The following is a 21,846-nucleotide window of genomic DNA, read 5'->3' on the forward strand; positions in this document are numbered from 1 at the left end:
CCTGCTCTACCAAATTATTTCTTGATGTGCCTTGCAATGCTAATTTATTTCAGATTGTGCCTTGCAAATTCCTCCTTTCACAAGTGTCCTGCAGTTTTTCATTCCTCCCTGCTCTTCTAATTTATTTCAGATTGTGCCTTGCAAATTCAAGGAGCAAGTTAGTAAGCTTGCATGTTCAGAGAACTGAATGGTGGCAAAATGCCCAATGAGGGTTTATGACATGTACCTTGTGAAAGATTGTACCAATACAACTATTTGTGGTCCATACTGGAGGTCCCTTGTCAGGTTATATAATATCCAACTTGGTGATGTACTTTCTTTCACCTACATGGAAGAAGAGAACAGATTCCATGTCAATGTGTACCAAATTGTGAACAGTGTCAAGGAAGAAAAACCTTATGTTGGACAACAAGGTATGATACATTATTCATGTGTTCATGTATTTTTTGCCTGACATGAGGTTATCATTACAGCTTCTAAATAATAATCTGTACTGACTTGTTTCTTTGTTCTGCATCAGTTGTTTATGATGTCATCCCAAGAATCAGAGTGCAACTCCACAAGACAATATTTACAAACATCAGAGCCATCACTGAGGAGCATATGGCTGCCATTACCTTTGGCCTGACCAAAGTTGTGTCGGCTGCACCAAACCAGGAACTTGATGAAAATGAGTTCTATGAGAGTACAAAGGAGTTGCAGTTTTTTGCTCACATTTACAATGAGGAAAATGTGCACTTTGATGCCCTGGTAAGTTGTACATCTAATAAGACATGTGCAGGACACTTGTGGAACTGTAAATACAAGTCTGTACTAACAAGAGTTTTTTTTCTCTCTTTCAGTACCTGAATCCAAAACCATTTAACCATGTCGGCTCCCCTGTCAATGGATTTGCACACTTGTGGAAGAGGGACCTCGAAGAGCCTGTTGTAGCCTTTTACCACATTGAAGGAGATGATCACATTGCATTTACCATTGGGTGGGATCAATTTAGGGAGCGGGCACAAATTGTTGAAGGAACTCTCCTTCTAATGATTGCAACACCAAGGGCTGAAGCAATTGATCTGGACTTTGTGGAGATCATCAACCCATGAAGTATAGGGTCTAGTTGTTAAGTGGTCATGTGTGACTTGCTGTTTAATGTCTGTGATTATTATTTGAATGGATGAAGTGTGTAATGTTTAAAACTCTATGTTTTGTAATCTACTGTGATTTGCTTCATAGTATTAAATGTGTTTTGGATTTGCTAAGATTCAATCATAAGACTACTGTAATCAACTGTGATTACTACTGTATATGTGAAAGCAAGAATTCCTAAGGCACTTGTGTTTTTATCACATTTGCTTGGATTTTTTCTTGCAACAGCTGATGTTCTTTTTGCCATTTCTAAAGGAGATTTCCAAAAAATCCAGGATTTGTAAGTTTTACGATGCAAGAATTCCTAAGGCACTTGTGTTTTTACCACATTTGCATGGATTTTTTCTTGCAACAGTAGTTGATTTTTTCTTGCAACAGTATTTGATTTTTACCACATTTGCATGGATTTTTTCTTGCAACAGTAGTTGATTTTTTCTTGCATGGGCCTTCATTTTCTTTTTGGGCCGGTCGCCAGCCCAAAATATAATTCATCCTGGGCTGGGTTGTTGGAAGTCATACCGTCCCCCTACTATATTAACCAGTTCATCTCTCTCTCCGTCACTTCATCTCTTCTGTCGCTCCACTTCTTCCACTTCTCCTGTAGCAGTTCCTCGACGGTGACGACTGGAAGCGGTTATCTCCTGCAAGGTGAGTTCGTCGACGGTTCTTCTTCAAGTTCATCAAGATCTTGCAGTCGCTTCTTCTGCAAGGTTAGTTCGAAACAAAAAAAACCCCTCTCTTCTGCAAGTTTAGTTGGAAACAAAAAAAACCCCTTCTCCTTGCTTCCAGTTCTTGCCGTCTTTTCTATAAGGTGATTTTTTTGTGCCACTTCTTCTTGATTGATGTCTCTGCATGGTTTCAATCTATTGAACATTCTTCATTCCCTCTATCTAATCTTCTTAGATCTGTTCGCATTAGTCCAATCTGTTTATCCTTTTTCGTCCTTGCATGCGTTTGTTTGCTTGATTTTACTGTACTGGTTCATCCTTTTCATCTTTGCATGCGTTTGTTTGCTTGATTTGACTGCATTAGTCCAATCTGTTTAACCTTTTTCGTCCTTGCATGCGTTTGTTTGCTTGATTATATATGTTTCCACCACTGTAAATACTTTTGTAGGGTTCATATCGTCTTCTATTTTCTGATAGGTTCAAATGGATCAAGGCAACTGTCAGTTCTGCCATCAGCCTATGGACAACTACAAGTATTCTAACAGGCGTGCTACATCATTCAAGATCATCATGCAAAAGGACTATGATCACTTTGCGGTATGCAATTCCTTGTATAGACTGTTTAATTTCTATTTATCTGCAAGACTAATCTCACATTGCGTTTCATGCTTGAACAGACTGTTCCTTGTTACTTCAAGGAAAAATTGAACAAGTACAGTGACAAGTGGTTGCATGCTCTTGCTGCTGGCCACAGGCTCGATTTATACTTAGAGAAGACAACAAACTCCACAACCATGTGTGGCCCCTGGTGGTCTTTTCTCCTGATGGCACACCTTGTTGATGTCAACGATGTTGTCACCTTCAAGTTACCTACTGAAGATGACAGTGAAGATGCATCTTCTGATGAAGATGCAGAAGGCATGGAGTATGAAGAAGAGGCTCGTGATGGCATCTTCCAAGTAACTGTTGCAGATCCTGATGGAAACCAGAAACCCTTCTATCTTATGAATGGTATGTACATGACTCCTTTGGAAACTTGTTCAGACAATTAGTTTGTTTATTAATTCGTGTTCACTGTTTTATAAATTTTTGCAGGACCAATTTATGTACCTGAAGTGATCAGAGGCACACTTTACAAGACAGCTTTCTCAAACATGCATGCTGTTGGTGAAGCAGACATGACTGAGATAGTCTGGGAAATGTAAAAGGATGCATCAAAAGATGTGGACTCAATTGATGAGCTTCAGTACATTGTTCACAAAGTTGATGCAGTTGATGCTACAGCAAAGCAATTGGTAATCTCCCTGCTCAAAAACCTTGTTCATATAGTTCCTGGAGTTCATACAGTTCAGACATTTCACATTCAGTATTGCTTAATGCTCTATTCATGTGGTTTCTATTGCAGGCACTGCCAGAGAACCTTGTCCATGGTTACAATTACCCAAAGAGGGGAATTACAAGGTTTTCTAGCAGGACTATGAGTGAAGACATTGTTGGGCATTACTTCATTCAAACTGGGGTCTTGGGCAGGCTGGTCGTCTGGCTGAATGGAGAATACATGGACAATTTCTGTGAGGCCAACTCCATAGTTCAAGGCTCTCTTCTTCTGATCAGGCTTGATATGATGCAAGACTACATTGGTGTCTCTGTCCACAAGATAGAAGACATCTAATGCTATGCTGATTGAAGATGGTTGCTGACTGAAGATGCTTTAGTTTATGTTGGTGCTTCTGACTGTAGTTTGTGCAATATGTAATTACTGTTAGTTTGTGGAAGACATATTGTTGGTGGTTACTTTTGTTGATGTGCTACTATGGCACACATCATGTTGTTGCCTAATGTTGATGTGATGCTATGGAACACATCTTGTTGGTGTTTACTTTTGTTGATGTGCTGCTTATGTAACACCTGATGATGGCATGATCAAATATGTGTGTTATTACTATGTGTTAGGAAGTTAACTGAATTTGTATTACTATGTATGTCAATGCAAGAATTCCTAATGCACTTGTGCTTTCATCACATTTGCATTGAATTTTTCTTGCAACAATAGCTGCTGCATTTTTTGGAAATTCTGTTGTTCTTTTTGCACAAGATGTACAATTGATCTTGTACTTGTTGCTTCTACTGCTAGCTTGGTTTACTTGGTCCTTAGCAGTAGAAGCAAGTCATTTTTTACATTGTCTATTTGGTTAAAAAAATTCATAGATAAATGGATGAACTGCTTATGCAGTAGTGATTCCCTTGATATGTTTATAAACATGGATAGCATGGATTAAAGCATGGATTCCAATGAGTTTAAATGAAGTATTGCTTTTAAACATGGATTTTTTACCAAATGATTATTTTGTTTAAAAGCAGCATTGCTTTTACCAAAACGATTAGGGTTTCCTTCCACCGAACTCATTTTTACCAAATGGTCCTTCCACCGAACTAATTTTTACCAAATGGTCCTTCCACTCTCTCGTTTAGGGTTTCCTTCGTCGTTTTCACTCGCTCGTTTTCCTTCGTCGTTTTTCCTCTCTCGTTTTCCACCGCCGCCGATCTCGCCCTCCTTCGCCGCCGATCTCCTTCGCCGCCGCCCTTCTCCGCCACCTCCGCCCTCCTCCACCTTCTCCCTCCTCCACCGATCTAGATCTCCTCCACCTCGGCCTTCCTCCTTCGCCGCCGCCCTCCTCCGCCGCCATCCTCCTTCGCCGCCGCCCTCCTCCACCGATCTAGATCTCCTCCACCGATCTAGATCTCCACCACCTCGGCCCTCCTCCACCTCGGCCCTCCTCCACCGATTCTGCTAACGGCGACCCTCCAGAAGCCATGGTGGATCTTAGTGGAGTTGAAGCCATGGTGGATCCTAGTGGAGTTCAAGCCATGCTGAATCCTACTGGAGTTCAAGCCATGGTGAATCCAAGTGGAGACCAAGCTAAGGTTGATCCGCGGCGATCGTTTCTCCGTCGATTCAGGAGCTCAAACAACACTGAGGCGAGTTCGTCTGGTACGTGGTGAATCGAACCTCCAACTCCAAATTCCTGTATCACTGGTTTGCTATAAATTGACTATGATTTGCTGGTTTGCTTGAATACTTGGATTGCTCTAGTACTGGATTGTAGTTGCTGGATTGCATGCTAACCTTCCTGTATTACTTGGTTAATTGATTGCTTGCTTGATTACTGGATTGTAGTTGCTGGATTGCATGCTAACCTTCCTGGTTTGCTGGTTTGCTTGAATACTTGTATTGCTCTAGTTTCTTCAAATGTATCAATTAATATAAGATGGCTTAGTTCATTACTGGATTCTATTTAAACTCCAAGTTTTACTAAAAAACAGTAAAAATGGATAAGAATTGGATGGAAGCTTCAAGGTCTTCAGATGAGTATGCAGCTGGAGTCTCCTTATTCTTAAAATTTGCTCTAAGAAATGAAGAGAAAGACAGTAAGATACTGTGTCCATGTAAGAACTGTGGGAACAGGTTCTGGTATGATGTAGAAACTGTAAATGATCATCTAATATGTACTGGTTTTATGCCTGGATATAAAACCTGGTTGTTTCATGGGGAAGATGCTGTTAACAATGATCTTAACACACAATCTAGCTCTCGAGAAGATGATAGTAATGCTAGAGATGAGATTGACCAGCTACTGTTAGATGGGTTTGACATGTTCAATAGAAGTTCATTGCATTCAGAAAAAGAAGAAGGGAGTGAAGATGATAGTGAAGATGAAGATGTCGAATCATACAGGAGGTTAGTCAATGATGGTGGCCAGCAGTTGTACCCAGGATGCAAGAAGTTTTCTAAACTGCAGTTTCTAGTAAGATTGCTCAATATTAAAAATGTCAGGGGAATGACAAATGCTGCATTTGAAGATACGCTGACACTGTTTAGGGAAGCACTACCTGAAGGACATTCTCTGCCTAAGAAATTTCATGAAGCAAAGCAGTACATCAGAGGAGTTGGTCTTGCATATGATACTTATGATGCCTGTTTGAATGACTGCATAATTTTCAGAGGCATCCATGCCAAGGCCAATGTCTGCCCAGTTTGCAAAACAAGCAGGTGGAAGACTGTAAGAAGTGTAGTAGGTGGGAAGAGAATCAGTAGGGTGGCAATGAAAGTTATCAGGCATTTCCCATTGAACAAAAGAGTCAGGAGGTTGTTTATATCTAACAAAACAGCATCTCTGATGAGTTGGCACAATGATGGGAGAACCAAAGATGAAGTAATGAGGCATCCAGCTGATTCACCTGCTTGGAAGAACTTTGATAGCAGGTACAGGTCGTTCAGCAAAGAACCAAGGAACATCAGATTTGGATTAGCTACAGATGGATTCAACCCTTTCAGGAATATGAACTTGTCTTCTGACATCTGGCCTATAATTCTGATCCCATACAACTTCCCTCCTTGGATTTGCATGAAGGAGACCAACTTTATCTTGTCTGTCATTGTACCAGGAAGGAGATCACCAGGGAAAGACATTGATGTATACCTGCAACTAGTAATTGATGAGCTACAGGAGTTGTGGCACCATGGAGTTCTGGTATATGATTCTCATTTTGGTAAAAAGTTTAGAGTCTATGCTGCACTGCTCTGGACCATCAGTGATTGGCTGGGCCGTGGAATATTGAGTGGTGAAAGCATTGTTGTCTGTTCTCATTGCCTCTTAGGAACTTGTTCTAGAAGGTTGAAGCATGGACACAAAGCATGTTTTCTAGGTCACAGAAGGTTCTTGTCAATGAATCATCCATTCAGAAGTGATGAGGAATCTTTTGATGGGACAACTGATTTCAGGGAACCTCCAGTGCAGCCTACAGGTGAAGAAATTTCTGCTATGACAATGGATATCCAAACTGCATATGGAAAACTGCAGAAGCAAAAGACGATTGGAAGGAAGAAAAGGAATAGAGCTGAAGTGGATGAGGATTTGGAGAATATGGAGGAAGTACATACTATTGAATCAACTTTCAAGAAGAGAAGCATTTTTTTTCAACTAGAGTATTGGAAATTTTTGCTTGTGAGGCACAACTTGGATTCAATGCACATTGAGAAGAATGTGTTTGACAATGTAGTCAACACTTTGCTTGATGTGGATAAAAGGTCAAAAGATAATGCAAAAGCTAGGATGGATATGAAGAGAATGAAGATTAGAGAACATTTGCATATTGATGAAACACAAGAAAAACCTGACTTGCCAGAGGCAGTGTACTACATGGAGTCATCAAAGAAGAAGCTGTTCTGTGGACTGGTGAAAAATGTGAGATTTCCGGAAAACCATGCTTCCTCCATGTACAACAAGGTAAGGTTAGAGGAAAACAAGTTTGTTGGGCTGAAAACTCATGATTGCCACATTTTGTTTGAAGAAATCTTACCTCCGGGTCGTAATGAAGACATTGCACGAAGAAGTTGCATTGCCCTTAGTGAAGCTTGCCAAGTGCTTCAAAGTCATTACTTCGAAGATCGTCAGTAATAAAGAGATAGCAATTGTTGAAGAACAGTTGCCAGAGATATTATGTGAACTTGAGAAGATTTTTCCTCCAACGTTCTTCGACATAATAGAGCACCTAGTTATACATCTCCCAGCTGAAGTGAGACTTGTTGGGCCTGTTCAATTCAGGAACATGTGGTCCACTGAGATGTTTATTGGCAACATGAAAAATTGGGTACACAATAGAAGCCACCCTGAAGGATCTATTGCAGAGTCATATTTGTTCGATGAGTGTTTGACATTCTGCTCTAGATATGTGGATGATTGTAACACCAAGTTCAACAAAGCTCCAAGACATGATGATAACATGACAAGTAGTGCAAACAAAAATTGCAGCAAGTACCTGAAGATTTTTGGAAGACCATTATCAGCTTGCAGTACTTCTGAACTAGATCACCTGTCATGGACACAAGCACAGAAGTATGTACTCTTCAATTATGAGCACATCAATTACTACACAGAGAAGCATATGAAAGCTTTAGCTGCTGGGAAAAAGAAAAAAAATAAAAGACAGGTAGAAGCAGAACATCACAGAACATTCCATCTTTGGTTCATTGACCATGTGCAGTCTTTGCTTCTTAAAGGCACTAAATTGCCAGCATAAATTGTTTTGCTAGCAAACAAGCCTTACATGATGGTGAAGAAGTACAACAGCTACAGCATTAATGGTTGTGTATTCCACACAAAGGAGTTTGCAGCAGGCAAAAGCACCCAATGTGATGGAGTGTCAAACTCAGCTATGACTTCCAGTTATTCTAGTTCTAAAGATAAGAACCCAGTGAAAGGAGAAGTAGAATACTATGGTAGAATAGTAGAGATTGTTGAGTTAAATTATTCCAACCAAGGAAGTGTTGTACTGTTCAAATGTGAATGGTCAAAACTTGCTGGAGTTAAAAACATTACCAACTTTGGGGTAACACAAGTTAACCTGAAGCAGTTAGAATTTGGATCAGAACCATTTATATTTGCAAGTCAAGCTAAGCAGATATACTATGTGAAAGATGCTGTAGATGATAATTGGTACTCTGTTGTCTGCCCTTCAATTAGAGATTACTTTGACATGGAGCCTAGAATAGACACTTAGTTTGGGTATGACAGTCTTGTTTGACATGTTCTTCCTTTTCTTTGAAGTTACTATATGTGCAGGAACAAATAATTCAGTTAATATATGTGCAGGAACAAATAAGTCAGATACTCAAGATTGGAAGGAAAAGATGATCCAATTAGGTGGAGCTGTAACAACTGAAAGTAATGGTGCTAATATTTATGAAAGGTTCATACACATAGCAAAAGCTACTGGATACTTGCCAGGGAACCAGCAAGTAAGTAATGAATTCTACATCTCAACACCTTTGTACACAACCAGTTTTGCAGGATTCCAATATATTTGTCTAACTATTACTTTTAAATTTCCTTTGTTCAGATTGTTGAGAATGAAACTATATATGAACAACTAAAGGAAGATGAAGATGATGATGATGATGAAGATGACAGTGATGAAGAGGATGATGAGGAAGAAGATGGTGCTGAGGATGGGCAGAGAGTAAATGATGGTGAAGACTATGACAGTGATGCAACTACTGATCCTGGTGATGAATATGAAGATGGATCAATTAAAATTAACAACACTCCAGGCTAGATTCTTGATCTATAATGTTCTATCTTGTCAATGGAAAGAAATATAGTATATCTAATCTGTGATAACAATTATGGTTTTAGGCACAGAAGAAGAGAAATCCCATAGAGGTCCAACAATAATGAAGGGGTTCTGGAAACATGTTAATCCAAACTGTAAAATAGATGTGGAATTCAATGACAATGGACAGCCTTGTGGTCCAAACACCAGCCAGTTCACCAATTTTATTGGAAGTTTAGTTAAAGGAAAATAAATTTCAATGGCAGCAACAAGCTGGAGCAAAGTACCCAGATGTAACAAAATGCACTTGTGGGAAACTGTTAAGGTATTTAAACTGCATTACATTTATTTCAATGGCAGCAACAGTGGAAAGGTTTTTTTTTGTCTAACTGTTGCTACTTATGTATTGCAGGCATTCTTTAATGTTGAAGAAAGACATAGGTACTGGGTACTAAAGTCTGCAGGTAAAAAATGGAAAGATTTCAAGTGCTACCTAAAGAAGAAACATTACAAGTCGAAGTTATCAATAGAAGAGAACGTTGCGAACGGGTGTGGCCAAAGACTTCCTGAAGCTCAATGGGATTGGCTGGTGAGGCGTTGGAAGCAAAAAAAAGTCAAAGGTGTATCATTAAATTTTCTAACTTTCAATTTGAAAATGTATGCTTCCTGAACTTACCATGAACTGAATTATTATACTTAAATTGCAGAGATTGTCAAGAAAGAACAAAACTGCAAGGAAAAACCAGCCAAATAGTACACACACCACTGGGTCAAGGAGCTTCGCAGTTGTACAAGATCAAACAGTAATAATCCAAACTAATCAATTCAGACTTAAATTTTCTGCATTTTACTTTGTGTACAACCTTACCATTTGAAATATTTTTACAAGTTCATGAGGGCATAATCCATGTGATTTGCAGGAGATCCAAGAAGGTAAAAAAATTGGGAGGGCTGAGCTCTACAGGATAACTCACACTAATAGCAAAGGACTGCCAGTTGACGATTTTCTTCTTTGGAAAAATTGTAAGTTTCACCTTCAAGTCACTACTGCCAGCACACATACTTGTTCTTGCAACAATACCTGCCATGACACTGATTTCCTTGTAGAATGAAATTAATGTCAAACTTAATGCCAATCCTGAATTGAATGGGGAGGAACCAAATCCCAATGACCTGTATTCAACATTGTTTCCGAAAGCAAAGAAATCAACAAGGTATGGTCTAGGCATGGTAGTTGGTGGCAAAGGATCAGAAAATCTAGCTGAAGCACTAGCAGCTCTTGAAGAGAGTAGGAAAGAGACCAGAGACCTCAAGCGTGTGGTCGAGAACATGGCGCGAAAGACTGATATCATAGAAAGTCAATTGAGTCAACTAATGCTAGTGTACCAAGCTAGCCAGAAAATACAAGACAACCAGCAACAGCAACAGCAGACAGGTGAAGAGGGAATGGAAGGTATTCCTACAATCCAGGTAGACTACAACTTCTTCATTCAAGAGTAATTACATGGTCAACATTATCTTCCTACATACTGGGCATATCTAAATTTGTGATATGATTGGCCTAATGTAGGTTACCAAGCCAAATGTTGAGAAAGTCACTAGCAGTGAGGTTACAGGTTGCAAAGCAATTGTAAGACGCAGCTTCTTCTTGCATGATCTGTATTGTAATCATACTATCCAGATGGTGCAGCTAAGTATTTGATAATTTTGTTTAAATGCAGGAAACTAGATCAACTGAAGAAACACTTGTGAGAAGAAGCCAAAAACCTAGTCATACCTCAGAAGTTGGAGGATCTCAAGCTAAGGTAAAGTATCGACACTTTCATATCCACTTGGCTACTAGTTGGTCATGTTAATTGTGTGCACTGATTGTTGAAATGTAGGAAACTAGATCAACTGAAGAAACACTTGTGAGAAGAAGCCAAAAACCTAGTCATACCTCAGAAGTTGGAGGATCTCAAGCTAAGGTAAAGTATCGACACTTTCATGTCCACTTGGCTACTAGATGGTCATGTTAATTGTGTGTACTGATTGTTTAAATGTAGGCCACCACAACTCATGAAGATAGAAGAGCCAGAAAAATAAAGGAGAGAAAGAGTGTGAAGGAACCTAATACTTCTGTACCAAAGGTATGAGCTGGTAACATTGGTATATTTTTAACTGGTGATAGTAGAAATGGTTATAATAATGTTATCATATTATTGGTAATTGAAGGTACCAAGACAGGAAGCAATTTATACCCAGGAAGCAATTTATAGCCAGGAAGACGTATACAGCCAGGAAACAATGTATAACCAGGAAGTAGAAGGGAATCACTCAAAGACTACGTACAAGCAACTAGAGGCAAAGGTAAGAAATTATTCCAGCAGTTGTACTTACTAAATGATTGATGCAATAACTGAGGCTTATAGGGTGATATAATAAAATGTGCAGACAGCAAGTGTGAACAAAATCATTAAAACTGTTAAAATGGAGAAGGCACAGGAGAATAAGATGAAAAACAGTGAGGTGAAGAAGAGAAAGAACAAAGGGCCAGTCAAGGTGACAAAAGGGATGGATGTAGCATTGACTTCACCATACAGTGAAGCAGTGGTTGCTCTTGGGACAGTTCAGAATGCAGACACAGATGAATTCATCGAAGTTATGATCAACATGGTCTTGAAGAGAACCACAAGGTTACCACAAGCAAAGGGGAGAATGACACTACTAGGTCATGCTGAGGCACGCTCAGTCTAGTGGCCAAGAAAAAATGTAAGTTCCACTAGCCTCTTGCCTCTTGAGAATGTCAATTATCACTTGTTCTCCACATGATCGGCCTTGTTTCCATCAGCCTCTTGAAAATGTAAGTTTACTGTCATGAATCAACCATGTAACACAAAACATGCTTGCAGATCAGCACTGAAGAAGTGGACATGGACATGACTCATGCATCAATTATGAGCTGCATGGACAAGAACTTGCGCATTCATTCCAGATCAGATGGTAAGGTGCTGACATTGGAGGAACAAGCAGCAAATCGGGAAATGAGGAGGAGGGCAGAAAACCCTGACAGCCAGACAACTAAGAGGAGGAGAACCTTCACCTTCAAATCAAAAGCCTCCATAGGTGATGGAAACAAGGCTGATGATGTGTGACCAGGCCAATGCTTGCTTGCTTGTAAGTTATACAATGTGTGGCTTGCTTGTAACCCTGCCAAGCGGATGCTGGATGCTTGTAAGTTATGACTGGATGCTTGCTTGAAACTATATGACTGAATGCTTGCTTGTAAGTTATGACTGAATGCGTTTTATGACTGGATGTTTTAAAATGTTGACTGAATGCTTGCTTGTAAGTTATGACTGAATAATACTGATGAATTGCTTGATGTCTGCTGGCAGTCCTGCTATGAAATGCCGGCAAAAACTATTAATGGCATCTCTGTAGCGTGCCAGGAAATGGTTTCTGCGACGTTTCCAGCTTGTGTTAGGAAAAGATTCCGCGGCATCTCCAGATTGTGCCGGCAAAAACCTTCCACGGCACAGATGAAAAGTGCCGGCAAAACTCTGAACAGGCACAAACAGATCTGCCTGAAATAGCTATTACTGGCACCTGTTTCTGTGCCTTGACATATATACCGCGGCATTTCATGAAAAGTGCCGGCAAAGACCAACAACGACTGGAATAAACGCAGCACTTTTTTTTGTGCCACAAAAAACCTTTGCCGGCACTTTTGGTACCTTTGCCGGCACTTTTTTGTGCCGGCAATATGGGTACATGACGCAGTGTAACTCACTACTCACAGGAATCACAGGGAAATTAGAATATAAGTATACTATTTGGATCTAGCCCGATCCAGCCAACCACCCCCGAGCTAGTTCATCGTATACGGCACTACCGTCCTGCAAAAGTGACTACCGATTCCTTCACCCACGCTGGTGTCTTCTTCGTCCTAGTGGGCCGATCCTTGGCGAGAACCCTTGTAGCTTCAGACGCCTCGCTCTGGTCCTTTGATGCTTCCAGGTGAGCCAGGAACGCTGACATCCCCCCCAACTTGATTACCTGCTTGACGTCAAGCAGGAGCAAATGTAAACTGTTGGCGGAGAGAAGCAAGATCCTCCCAAGTCGCTGTGTCTTCCACTCCATTGCACTCGGACTTGCACGACGGTGCGGAGATCATGTTGGCGTATCTGACGCTGCAAGACACATACTGGTATCTGAAGGTTAGCGTCAGGAACAGGAAGGTGAGGCATTACCTGTTGCCCAGGAGCCAAACACGGCTTCAATTGTGACACTGATTCGAATTTGGATTTCGTCCGGAAAATTCGAATTTCGTCCGAATTTCGCCCATTTCGGTCAGGACCGGTAAAATAATTTCCGAGACGAAATCTACTGAATTTTGAGTATTTTTTCTGAATTTTAATAAAAAAGTCAACCATTTGTCAAAAACTTCCCAGAAATTCTAATTTTGGAACAAATTTGGTCGAATTCCCTTAGCAGATTCAAATTTTGTTTCTCTATTTTCGTCCGAGATTTGACCGAGAAATACTGAAATGGGCAAATTTCGTCCATCTCGGTCAGGGCCGGTAAATCCACGAACAGGTCTTCAACTTGAACAACATTGTAAGGATGGCTAAGTGGCATGAAATGAGCATATTTCGAAAGCTTGTCGACAACAACTAGTATGCAGTTGAACTGTCGCGACTGCGGAAGGCCATCTATGAAGTCCATAGTGGCCATTTTCACATGGTCCAGAAGGTATAGGCAACGGTTGTAAGAGACCAGGGGGCAAGACACGTTCATACTTGGCTTGCTGACAAATACACCACCTGCGAACGAACTCCCGAACAGCAGTTTTCATACGAGTCCATTGGAATAGAGACAATACGACGATAAGTTAATGAAAAGCCAGAATATGACCACCGACTGGGCTATCATAGAATGCCGAGATGATTTGTGCTTGCAGTTTACTGTCATTGCCAACTAGAATTCTGCCCCCAAACGGAAGGATTCCAGCAGACAAGGTATAGCCAGGTACTGAAGAAGGATCAAGTTGCAGTTTCTGTAACTTCTCCTGAGCAGATGCATCAACACCATAACTGGCCACCACTTGCCCAAGCCACACAGGCTGGACTTGTGAAATAGCATAGAGTTCCGAGCTGTGAACTGGTTTGCGTGAGAGTGTATCAGCAGCACCATTCAGATCAGGGGCGGAGCCAGGATTTGACCATAGGGGGGGCGAAGAAAATTTGATCACGAAAAATATGAGGCAATGTGATATATCCAGCCGATGAATGTTTCTATGTATGTGTAAAAATTAACAATAGATTAAATTAGGCTCCATTCATAGGAACAATAATTATTGTAAGTACTACTTCTCCTTGAGGCATAGGTGTTGCATACAATTTCGAAAACCAGATCCAGTTTGTAGATTTCATTTAGATTGATTATGTAAGTGTACTAATTCACCTGACTAATACTTTGCAATCAATAAAAAATCTGCAGTACAGTAAGGTGTGGATGCATGTCAGTGTACCTTTAGATTTATAATCGCTGTTGAGATACCTATCGGATAGTACGGTTACAAGCCGGCACCACATCCACCAGGCGACAGCGACTTAGCATGCGCGTGCCGGAACGGCGAGCGACGGCGGACACCCATCAGACAGCAAATAGAACAATGAGGCGGCAGCGCTACTGCTGTAGGTCTGGAGAAACAATGGACGGACGACCTACAAGAATGGAATCGAGCTTCCAATCTTGCAGTGGTTTTGATGGGCCATTACGTACTTGTTTGGGCTCTCGCTTAACAGGTTAATTATGAGCTAGAGAGATCAGAACTGGGCCTGGTGACCAACGAACTAAACAGCTACAGCATAGCACCTAAAGACGGGTATATATACCAGGATACTATACATACATGCGGTGAGAAATCATAGGGGGGGCCGATCGTGGGGGGGGGGGGGGGGGGGGGTCTAGCCCCTGCTCGCCCCTGGCTCCGCCCCTGATTCAGATTACCTTTCTTATATACTACCTTAAACTGCAGACCTATATTTTTTGTGAGCGCCTTTTGCTGCCAATCTGTGTGTAGTCGTTTGGCCAGTCATGTGTACAAGGCTCTTGTGGTCAGTTCTTATAATGAAGTCGCCCAGCTACAAGACCTCCATTGTTCTACAGCTACTAGTATCGCAAGATGCTCCTTCTCATACACAAAAATATTCTTGTTGCGAGGGCCCAAAGCTCTACTCACAAAAGCAAGAGGATGCCCTTTTTGAGATAAAACTGAACGCATCGAACTCACATAGCCAGTTGTGGCGGACACTACCCTAGACGGAGACATTCATGACGGCAAGGAACCGGGAATCAGTTTTCGTGACCACACATGTCAGGAATCCCCCGTCGGGAAGAAGGTGTTAGGAAAGATTGTTGTTCCTAAGCGAAAGTTTGTTCCTGACGGAAACTCCTAACAAAACACGACAGCCACGGAAATCCTCTTCGCCGACAGTTAAGGTCGTCAGCAATATGGTCGTCAGGAATGAGCAGGGAAGCCTGACGCTCAGGACAAACCAAATACTGGACCGTCAGGAAGCACCTGTTTGTCCACTCCGCCTTGGGTGTCAGGGATGTGCACAGGCGGTCAGGGATGTTGCTGAATCATTTCCAAAATATAGCTGAAATTTCATTTGAAACAAATATAAAAATTGACAGCAATTGAATATCACAAACATCCGATCAGATTTACAAATCACATTCAATATTTTTTGCATTGAACAAAAGATCATCGAATAATCCACAAGATTCCATAATGACTAGTACTTTATCCATAACAGCCACTTTTTTTTGGCAACATTAGAGGAGACAAATCAATCTAGAAACACTCAGGATCCATAGTGCTCACAAAAGAAACAAACAGGTTTTTTTTTTTTTGAAAAAGGGAAGGTCCTGGTAGGCCCTGGAAATTGCATTACGTCACACGTGGTAGGTACAGTTTTAGAAGGAGGTCCTCTGGCATCTTTTACACAGGAAAACCAGAATTTGAGGAAAGGCCCTCCAAATTTGCAAGAAACACCCTGAGACAAAAAATAAAAAAGCAATCAGGTCCCTGAGCGCCTCCACCACCAGTCGCCGGCGACCTCGAGACGTTGCCGCCAAGATGCGCTGCCAAGCTGCTCGATAGCATACTTCCGACGACAATGTTGATTCGCCGGTCGCTTCTCCTCCTCCGGGGACGAACCACTTGGCGGTGGAGAGACGATGAGCTCCGACGAATCAAGCACAGAGAAGCCTCCATCTTGGAGGTTGAAGATGGGCCGCTTGACCGACCGAAGATCGCGGCGCTGTTGGAAGGCGCCACATGATTCGCTCGAACAAGCTCAGTAGCTCCATAGCACCTCTTGGGCAAAGCCTGACTTCGATAGGCGCTAGATGCAGCGCCAGCAGCAACTCCCTCCTCACCACCACGACAGGCCAGGGAAAAGCAGAGCGGAGTGCTTCTCAGCTCGGAGCGAAGCCAGAAGACGAACCAAGATCTGGTTACCTGAGCCAGGGACGGCGCTCTGCAGTTTTCATCCCCCTCGCCACCGAGGCCGGCCGGGATAGAAATCAAAGAGCACCTCGCCACCGCGCAGAGAGAATCCCCCATGCCTCCACGGCCGGACGGGAACACCCGCATCTGGTGGCGCCCATGCAGGCACATCAGATCCTTCACCACCGATTTATTGAAGGAGACTGTGCTACTCCTCCACTCACTCAGCTCTGACCAGAGGAGCTCAAGGAGAGAAGGCAGCAACCCTAGGCCGCGGATCTGGCGGCCAAGATCCGGAGCATCGCTCCTACTACCAGGCAGAAGCCCCACAAACGAAAGAGAGAGAAAACTAACCCTACTATCTACAGGAGAAACACCGGCACCTCGCCTCCACCATTCTCCGACGGTAGCGCCGCCGAGAATGGCTTCGGTCCGGCCCGGATAGAAGGGAGAGGAGGTCAGTTACTGTAGGAGGGGGAGAGCAGAGGTGGGGGAAAGTGAGTTGTTTATTCATGCGTAAGCAATATTCATGCTTTTTATTCATCAAAGATAGGTGAATCCTCCCCTGCTCGAGTTGTAAGATTCTTGCTTCATGGGTGAAGAAGATCACTTTGGTCTCCCGCACCAGGTGATGCCGTTAATTGAATGCCACTATTTTCTATATGAGAAGATTGATTCAGCAAAAAAACACATGAAGGTACATTCTTTTAAATTGTTGCTATTAACCAGTAGAAGTACAGTTTTGTAACTTCTAGTCTAGAACGACAAGTACAGATCAGTGGTTCAGTTTGAAACTAGACTGGGCACTTATTCGTAAGCTGCTAATACATAGCAAAAAAGTTGTCATGACCTGATCGATGGCAGATGCTAAAACTGCAACAAAAATTAAAAGAAGGCAGTGGTATGCACGTGTGAGCTGATAGTAGTATTAATATCCTTGTCCGTACTATGTCTAAATCCTCGTAATTGTTGGTCTGCTAATTTTAGTCTCACTGAACTACATTCATTGCCTTTGTGGTTGCTTCAAGTTATGATGCAAAAAGGCGCACCAAATTTGGAGGCGCCTGCACGTTGAAGATACTGCTAAGAGCATCTCTAACAGAGGTCCGTATTTATTGGAATCGAATAAACAGAGTTCAGTCTCCCGAAAAATGAATTTAGGCACGGCGCAGAACAGAAACTGTAAATGCAAACCGAACACGCGAAAATCAAACGTCGCAGGAAATCGATTTTCGCAATTGCAGTCGATTTCATCTGATCAAACTTAATTCGTTCATAATTTACAATAATAGTGCCAAAATACATCTGCATTGGACCTACATTACATACTACAGACCTAATTAGACTAGAAATTTAGGTACCCGGAGACTATACTGTCACCGGGGCGTCGGTGGAGGGTTTATGGTCGCCGGCGGATGCTAGGCGACGACGAGTGCCGCCACCTCGATGGCCGCCGCGCCGGAGGTGCTCCCGCAGAGGAGAGGCGGTCCGTCAGCACCGACGTCATCGTCGCCGCGTGGGGGCAACGGCGGCAGCGGCGGGCTGCACGCGCCGGCAGCCGGGCGCCTCCGCTTCCCCATCTGCAGCCGCAGCCACCTCCGCAGCCGCAGCCGCCTCCGCGCGCGCTTGAAGGCCGCGCTCCATTAGCTCCGGCCACTTGCGGCGGGCCCGCTTCCATGCTGCGTCGGAGCGTGACCGCCTGGCAAGCTTCGGCTCCGCCTGTACGCCCGGCGGATGGCGACTTGACCTTCCGCCGCCGGATCGGCCACCGCCCCTACCCACGCGTCTTACACGCATCATTTCGGATGGCGGGGTGGTGGCGTAGCGGCGGAGCGGCGTCCGAGGGCTCGGTATTGCTCGTCAGAGCGGAGGCAGGCTGCGGCGGCGGGAGAGGAGCGGCGGGAGGGGAGTAGGGTTTCCGAACCGAACTCCCCTCCGCGAACCCTTTTAATAGGGGCCGTGCGGGAAGTTTCTCGGTCCCCTGAACTTCCGATTCGGGCCGGCCCATGTTTACGGGCTCTGATCTACGCGCGTTTCGGCCCGAACCCGTAAATCCGCCGAAAAAATTCGGTTCCAGTGAGATTTACGGGCTAGCTAACATCGGCATGGACTAAGCATCTGCGAGAGGACAATGCAGACAGAACCTCTTGTACTAAACTAACTCAGAGCTGGACTTCACTGTGTCGTTACTGGAGCGATCAGTACAGGAACTCCCTACTAGTGCCACAACAAAAACTGAAGCTAAAAGAGGAGAAACTGAAACCGTACACCTATTCAGTCAAAGTCTACTGACAGAAGCCTCAGAGCTCCCGCAATTTTCTCAATTAATTAAGCTCTAATGGTCTACTAATGTGTCTTGCTCGAGCACAATTAATTTTCCTACCGAATTGAGTGTCTAATATATTGATTTGTTACGCTACTGTTAATCTCTATTTATGGTTTAGCTATACAAGAATACACTATGGTACACTATGTTGTCACAAAAGAATACACTATGTGAGCAATTTGTGACATGCATCGGAATGACTGATTGGCTCGTCAATTTCATAGCAGTACTTCTTGACAGCACCCTTACGAGCTTGGTATATCATTTGCTTCAATTGTTTCCTTGTCAAATTCTCAAGACCATCATCAGCTTCTTTTCTTTTTTCAGGAGAATCATTAGCTAGTGTATAGATGCTCTGCAAATGAAACAAGCTACATATGGCGCGGATTATACTTAATGTGGACTATGGAACGCATTTTGTATTTCTAGATCTTACCCAAAACGCATGCTTGCACTGGTCTGCAGCTGATTCATGTATTTCCCCGGTTTGCTCCTCAGGCGGGTCAACAATACAATAATCTTCCCATTCAAATGCACGACGCTTGATTTCAACACCATCCTTCCTCTCCTTGATTATGGATGGGTACTCATATTTCAGAAGTGCTATAACTTGACCCGCTATCCTCTTTATCTCCCTTGAAGTATCTACATAAGATTAATATGAACGCGGCTCATATAAAATTTAAACTAGCGAACTGAAAAAAGCATAAAAACCTATGCTAAAACATAGATGCATAGGGAATGTGTTGTGTTCAATTTATAAACTCACACTTACTACACTTATTACACTTATATTTATATACTCTTTAGGCAGCAGAGTTTGGATTAATTCTATAAAATATAGAAAGTTGAAGTTGTAGCTTAACGTGACTATACTCCGACTTCTTCTCAAATGCGCAGAACAACATGGATCCTCATCATTTTTTCACTGATTATTTTTATTTCTTGCAAACAATACACATGTACACAAGTAGCTATTGGTAGAAATAATAATTATGGTACACAGTTTCGTGCGATCAATAGAAATAAATAGTTTCAAACATCTTCAACAATATTCTTAAGAGCATGGATCTTTCAAACGGGTAAATATATTTTTAGTTCGTTATTGCATTACCCTAATATTTATATTGCTGAATTTTTTTTTAGCTTTTTTGTGTGTGACCAAGTGGTGAAGCTTGACTGAGATTGTTAAGGGACCTAGAAAACTAATCATGCTTAAACTTTAAGTAAGATATATAAATTTAACATAAATGAATATCTTTAAGGAATTTTTCAGAGTAGGGGGGCCACCGCCCCCCGCCCTAGAAAAGCTTAGCCACTATGAAAAGGGGTCCTTGGTGTACTTTCGCCCTAGGGCCCCCCAAATCTATGTACCAGCCCTGAGCGAATCATTTGCAATTTTTTTTGCCAATTGGAAAGAACTTGGAACGTGGAGATCCCGAGCCTCTCATGTGGCAACAAGATCTCGAACAAAGTGAAGATCAATTTCCATGCTTTGTGCACTCATGGTGGACTAGATTCTGTGTCATGTAGGCATCAAGGTAGTTAGAATCCCGATTCAACTCCTAAAATCCTACAATATGACAATCCTACAAAATCATGTTGATATAAATCCCACCATGAATTCAACCTAGTAGAACTCATGTTGAGTCCTGATTTGAATCTTAGAATCCTACACAATATGGAAAAATCTCGATCCTGTTTATGGACCGATTCTACCAAATGATTAAGTGAGTCTTTCGGTTAGTTGTAGGAAGAAACTATGTCAGCCTACCAAAGACATTATTTAGCTCCCAACCGCCAAATGAGCAGCCGATAGAATCTTTGATCCCCTGCAAAAAAAAAAAACTTACATCAAAGCTATGTACTCCTCTTACAAACTCTCAATTCATCAGTGCAAAGCATATTCCAAAAAAAGGATGGAGACGGATGTGATTTATCAATTTGTAAAGTTGGCCTCATAAGAAGGACCATCAACGTAGATTGCTGGAGAGCTGAAGGTTGGCCACTTTAGATCACGGCTTGGCAAAGGGACATGCTAATTTCATGGTCTAATATTTTTTTATTTAATAAATTTGCGCATTCATTGTGATGGTATGTACTTTTTGGCTCTGATATATGTTCCATATTTATACATAAAAAAATACATGTACTTTTTATAGAACTAGCACAGTGGCCCTCGCAAATGCGAGAGCATCGTCCTTAATGTATTGAAAAGTTGTAATCCTAAATTTGCAGCTTCAAGAATATCCACATTTCATTGTGGTTATACTCCTTCAAAAAAAACACCACATCCACTCTATAATGTAGGACATAATACAGTTCTATAATCTCTATAAAAGTATATTATTGCATGTGATTATATTATTTCTGTGGGTATATTTACTCTTTTATTTATTGATATTTCATACTTTTCTTACCACCTTTGTTTGAAAACACATGACACCGTATGAAGCTTTTCTTTATTTACAAATTATTTATTTATAATTAGTTAGATCTGCAAGGCACAACACATAATTTTATTATGTTTTACTAACATGTATATTAATTTAAATTAAGTCGCATCTTTGATTATGTCCATAACTATAATTCCAAACTAAGAATGAATTAGGACATGCTATATAAATTTGAAACATACGAAACAATACATATTTCAAATGGAATGATTGGATATGAATTTCTTGATTTACATCAATTTTTTGATGTAAATGATAATAATTATTTTTATTTACCAATCACGTTAAACATACTCTTGGAACTTCATCTAGTTAATAACTTCTTTATATTTACACTAGAAAAATACCCGCGCGTTGCAGCGGAACCTTCCATTCATCTCCAACATCTCTCGTGATTTGACCGATCTTTTAATAAAACATGCCCGCTAATAATATTTGCTATTATTTATATATTGGAACCTAAGAGGAAAATTTATGAACATTTATATTTGGTTCTAACTGCATACCTCTGTTCGGTTGAAGGCCACATTGATTGGCTGGACCAGCCCAAGGTGTGTGGGTTCTTCACGTACAAACTACTGGCCTTTAAAAGTCCCAAATCGGCCTCAGCAAGGCCCAGCAGCAACCGTGGCTGACGCTTGTCGT

The 21,846-nt window shown here is 41.8% G+C and overlaps 1 protein-coding gene across 1 annotated transcript; it reads left to right on the forward strand.

The window, feature by feature from the left end:
• The first annotated feature begins 4,619 nt into the window (after positions 1-4,619).
• Positions 4,620-7,886, forward strand: LOC139834974 (uncharacterized). The gene is made up of 3 exons (XM_071824910.1): positions 4,620-4,797; positions 5,130-7,051; positions 7,158-7,886. The coding sequence occupies exons 1-3, from the start codon at positions 4,620-4,622 to the stop codon at positions 7,884-7,886; spliced, it is 2,829 nt and encodes a 942-aa protein (XP_071681011.1).
• Positions 7,887-21,846: the final 13,960 nt, after the last annotated feature.

This window comes from Lolium perenne, chromosome 1, assembly GCF_019359855.2.
Source record: "Lolium perenne isolate Kyuss_39 chromosome 1, Kyuss_2.0, whole genome shotgun sequence".
Lineage (NCBI taxonomy): Eukaryota > Viridiplantae > Streptophyta > Magnoliopsida > Poales > Poaceae > Lolium > Lolium perenne.

Coding starts and splice junctions, on each gene's coding strand:
- LOC139834974 (XM_071824910.1), top strand. CDS start 4,620: ATGGTGGATCTTAGTGGAGTTGAAGCCATGGTGGATCCTAGTGGAGTT. Junction 4,798..5,129: donor CACTGAGGCGAGTTCGTCTG/GTACGTGGTGAA, acceptor ACTAAAAAACAG/TAAAAATGGATAAGAATTGG. Junction 7,052..7,157: donor TCTGTGGACTGGTGAAAAAT/GTGAGATTTCCG, acceptor TTTTGTTTGAAG/AAATCTTACCTCCGGGTCGT.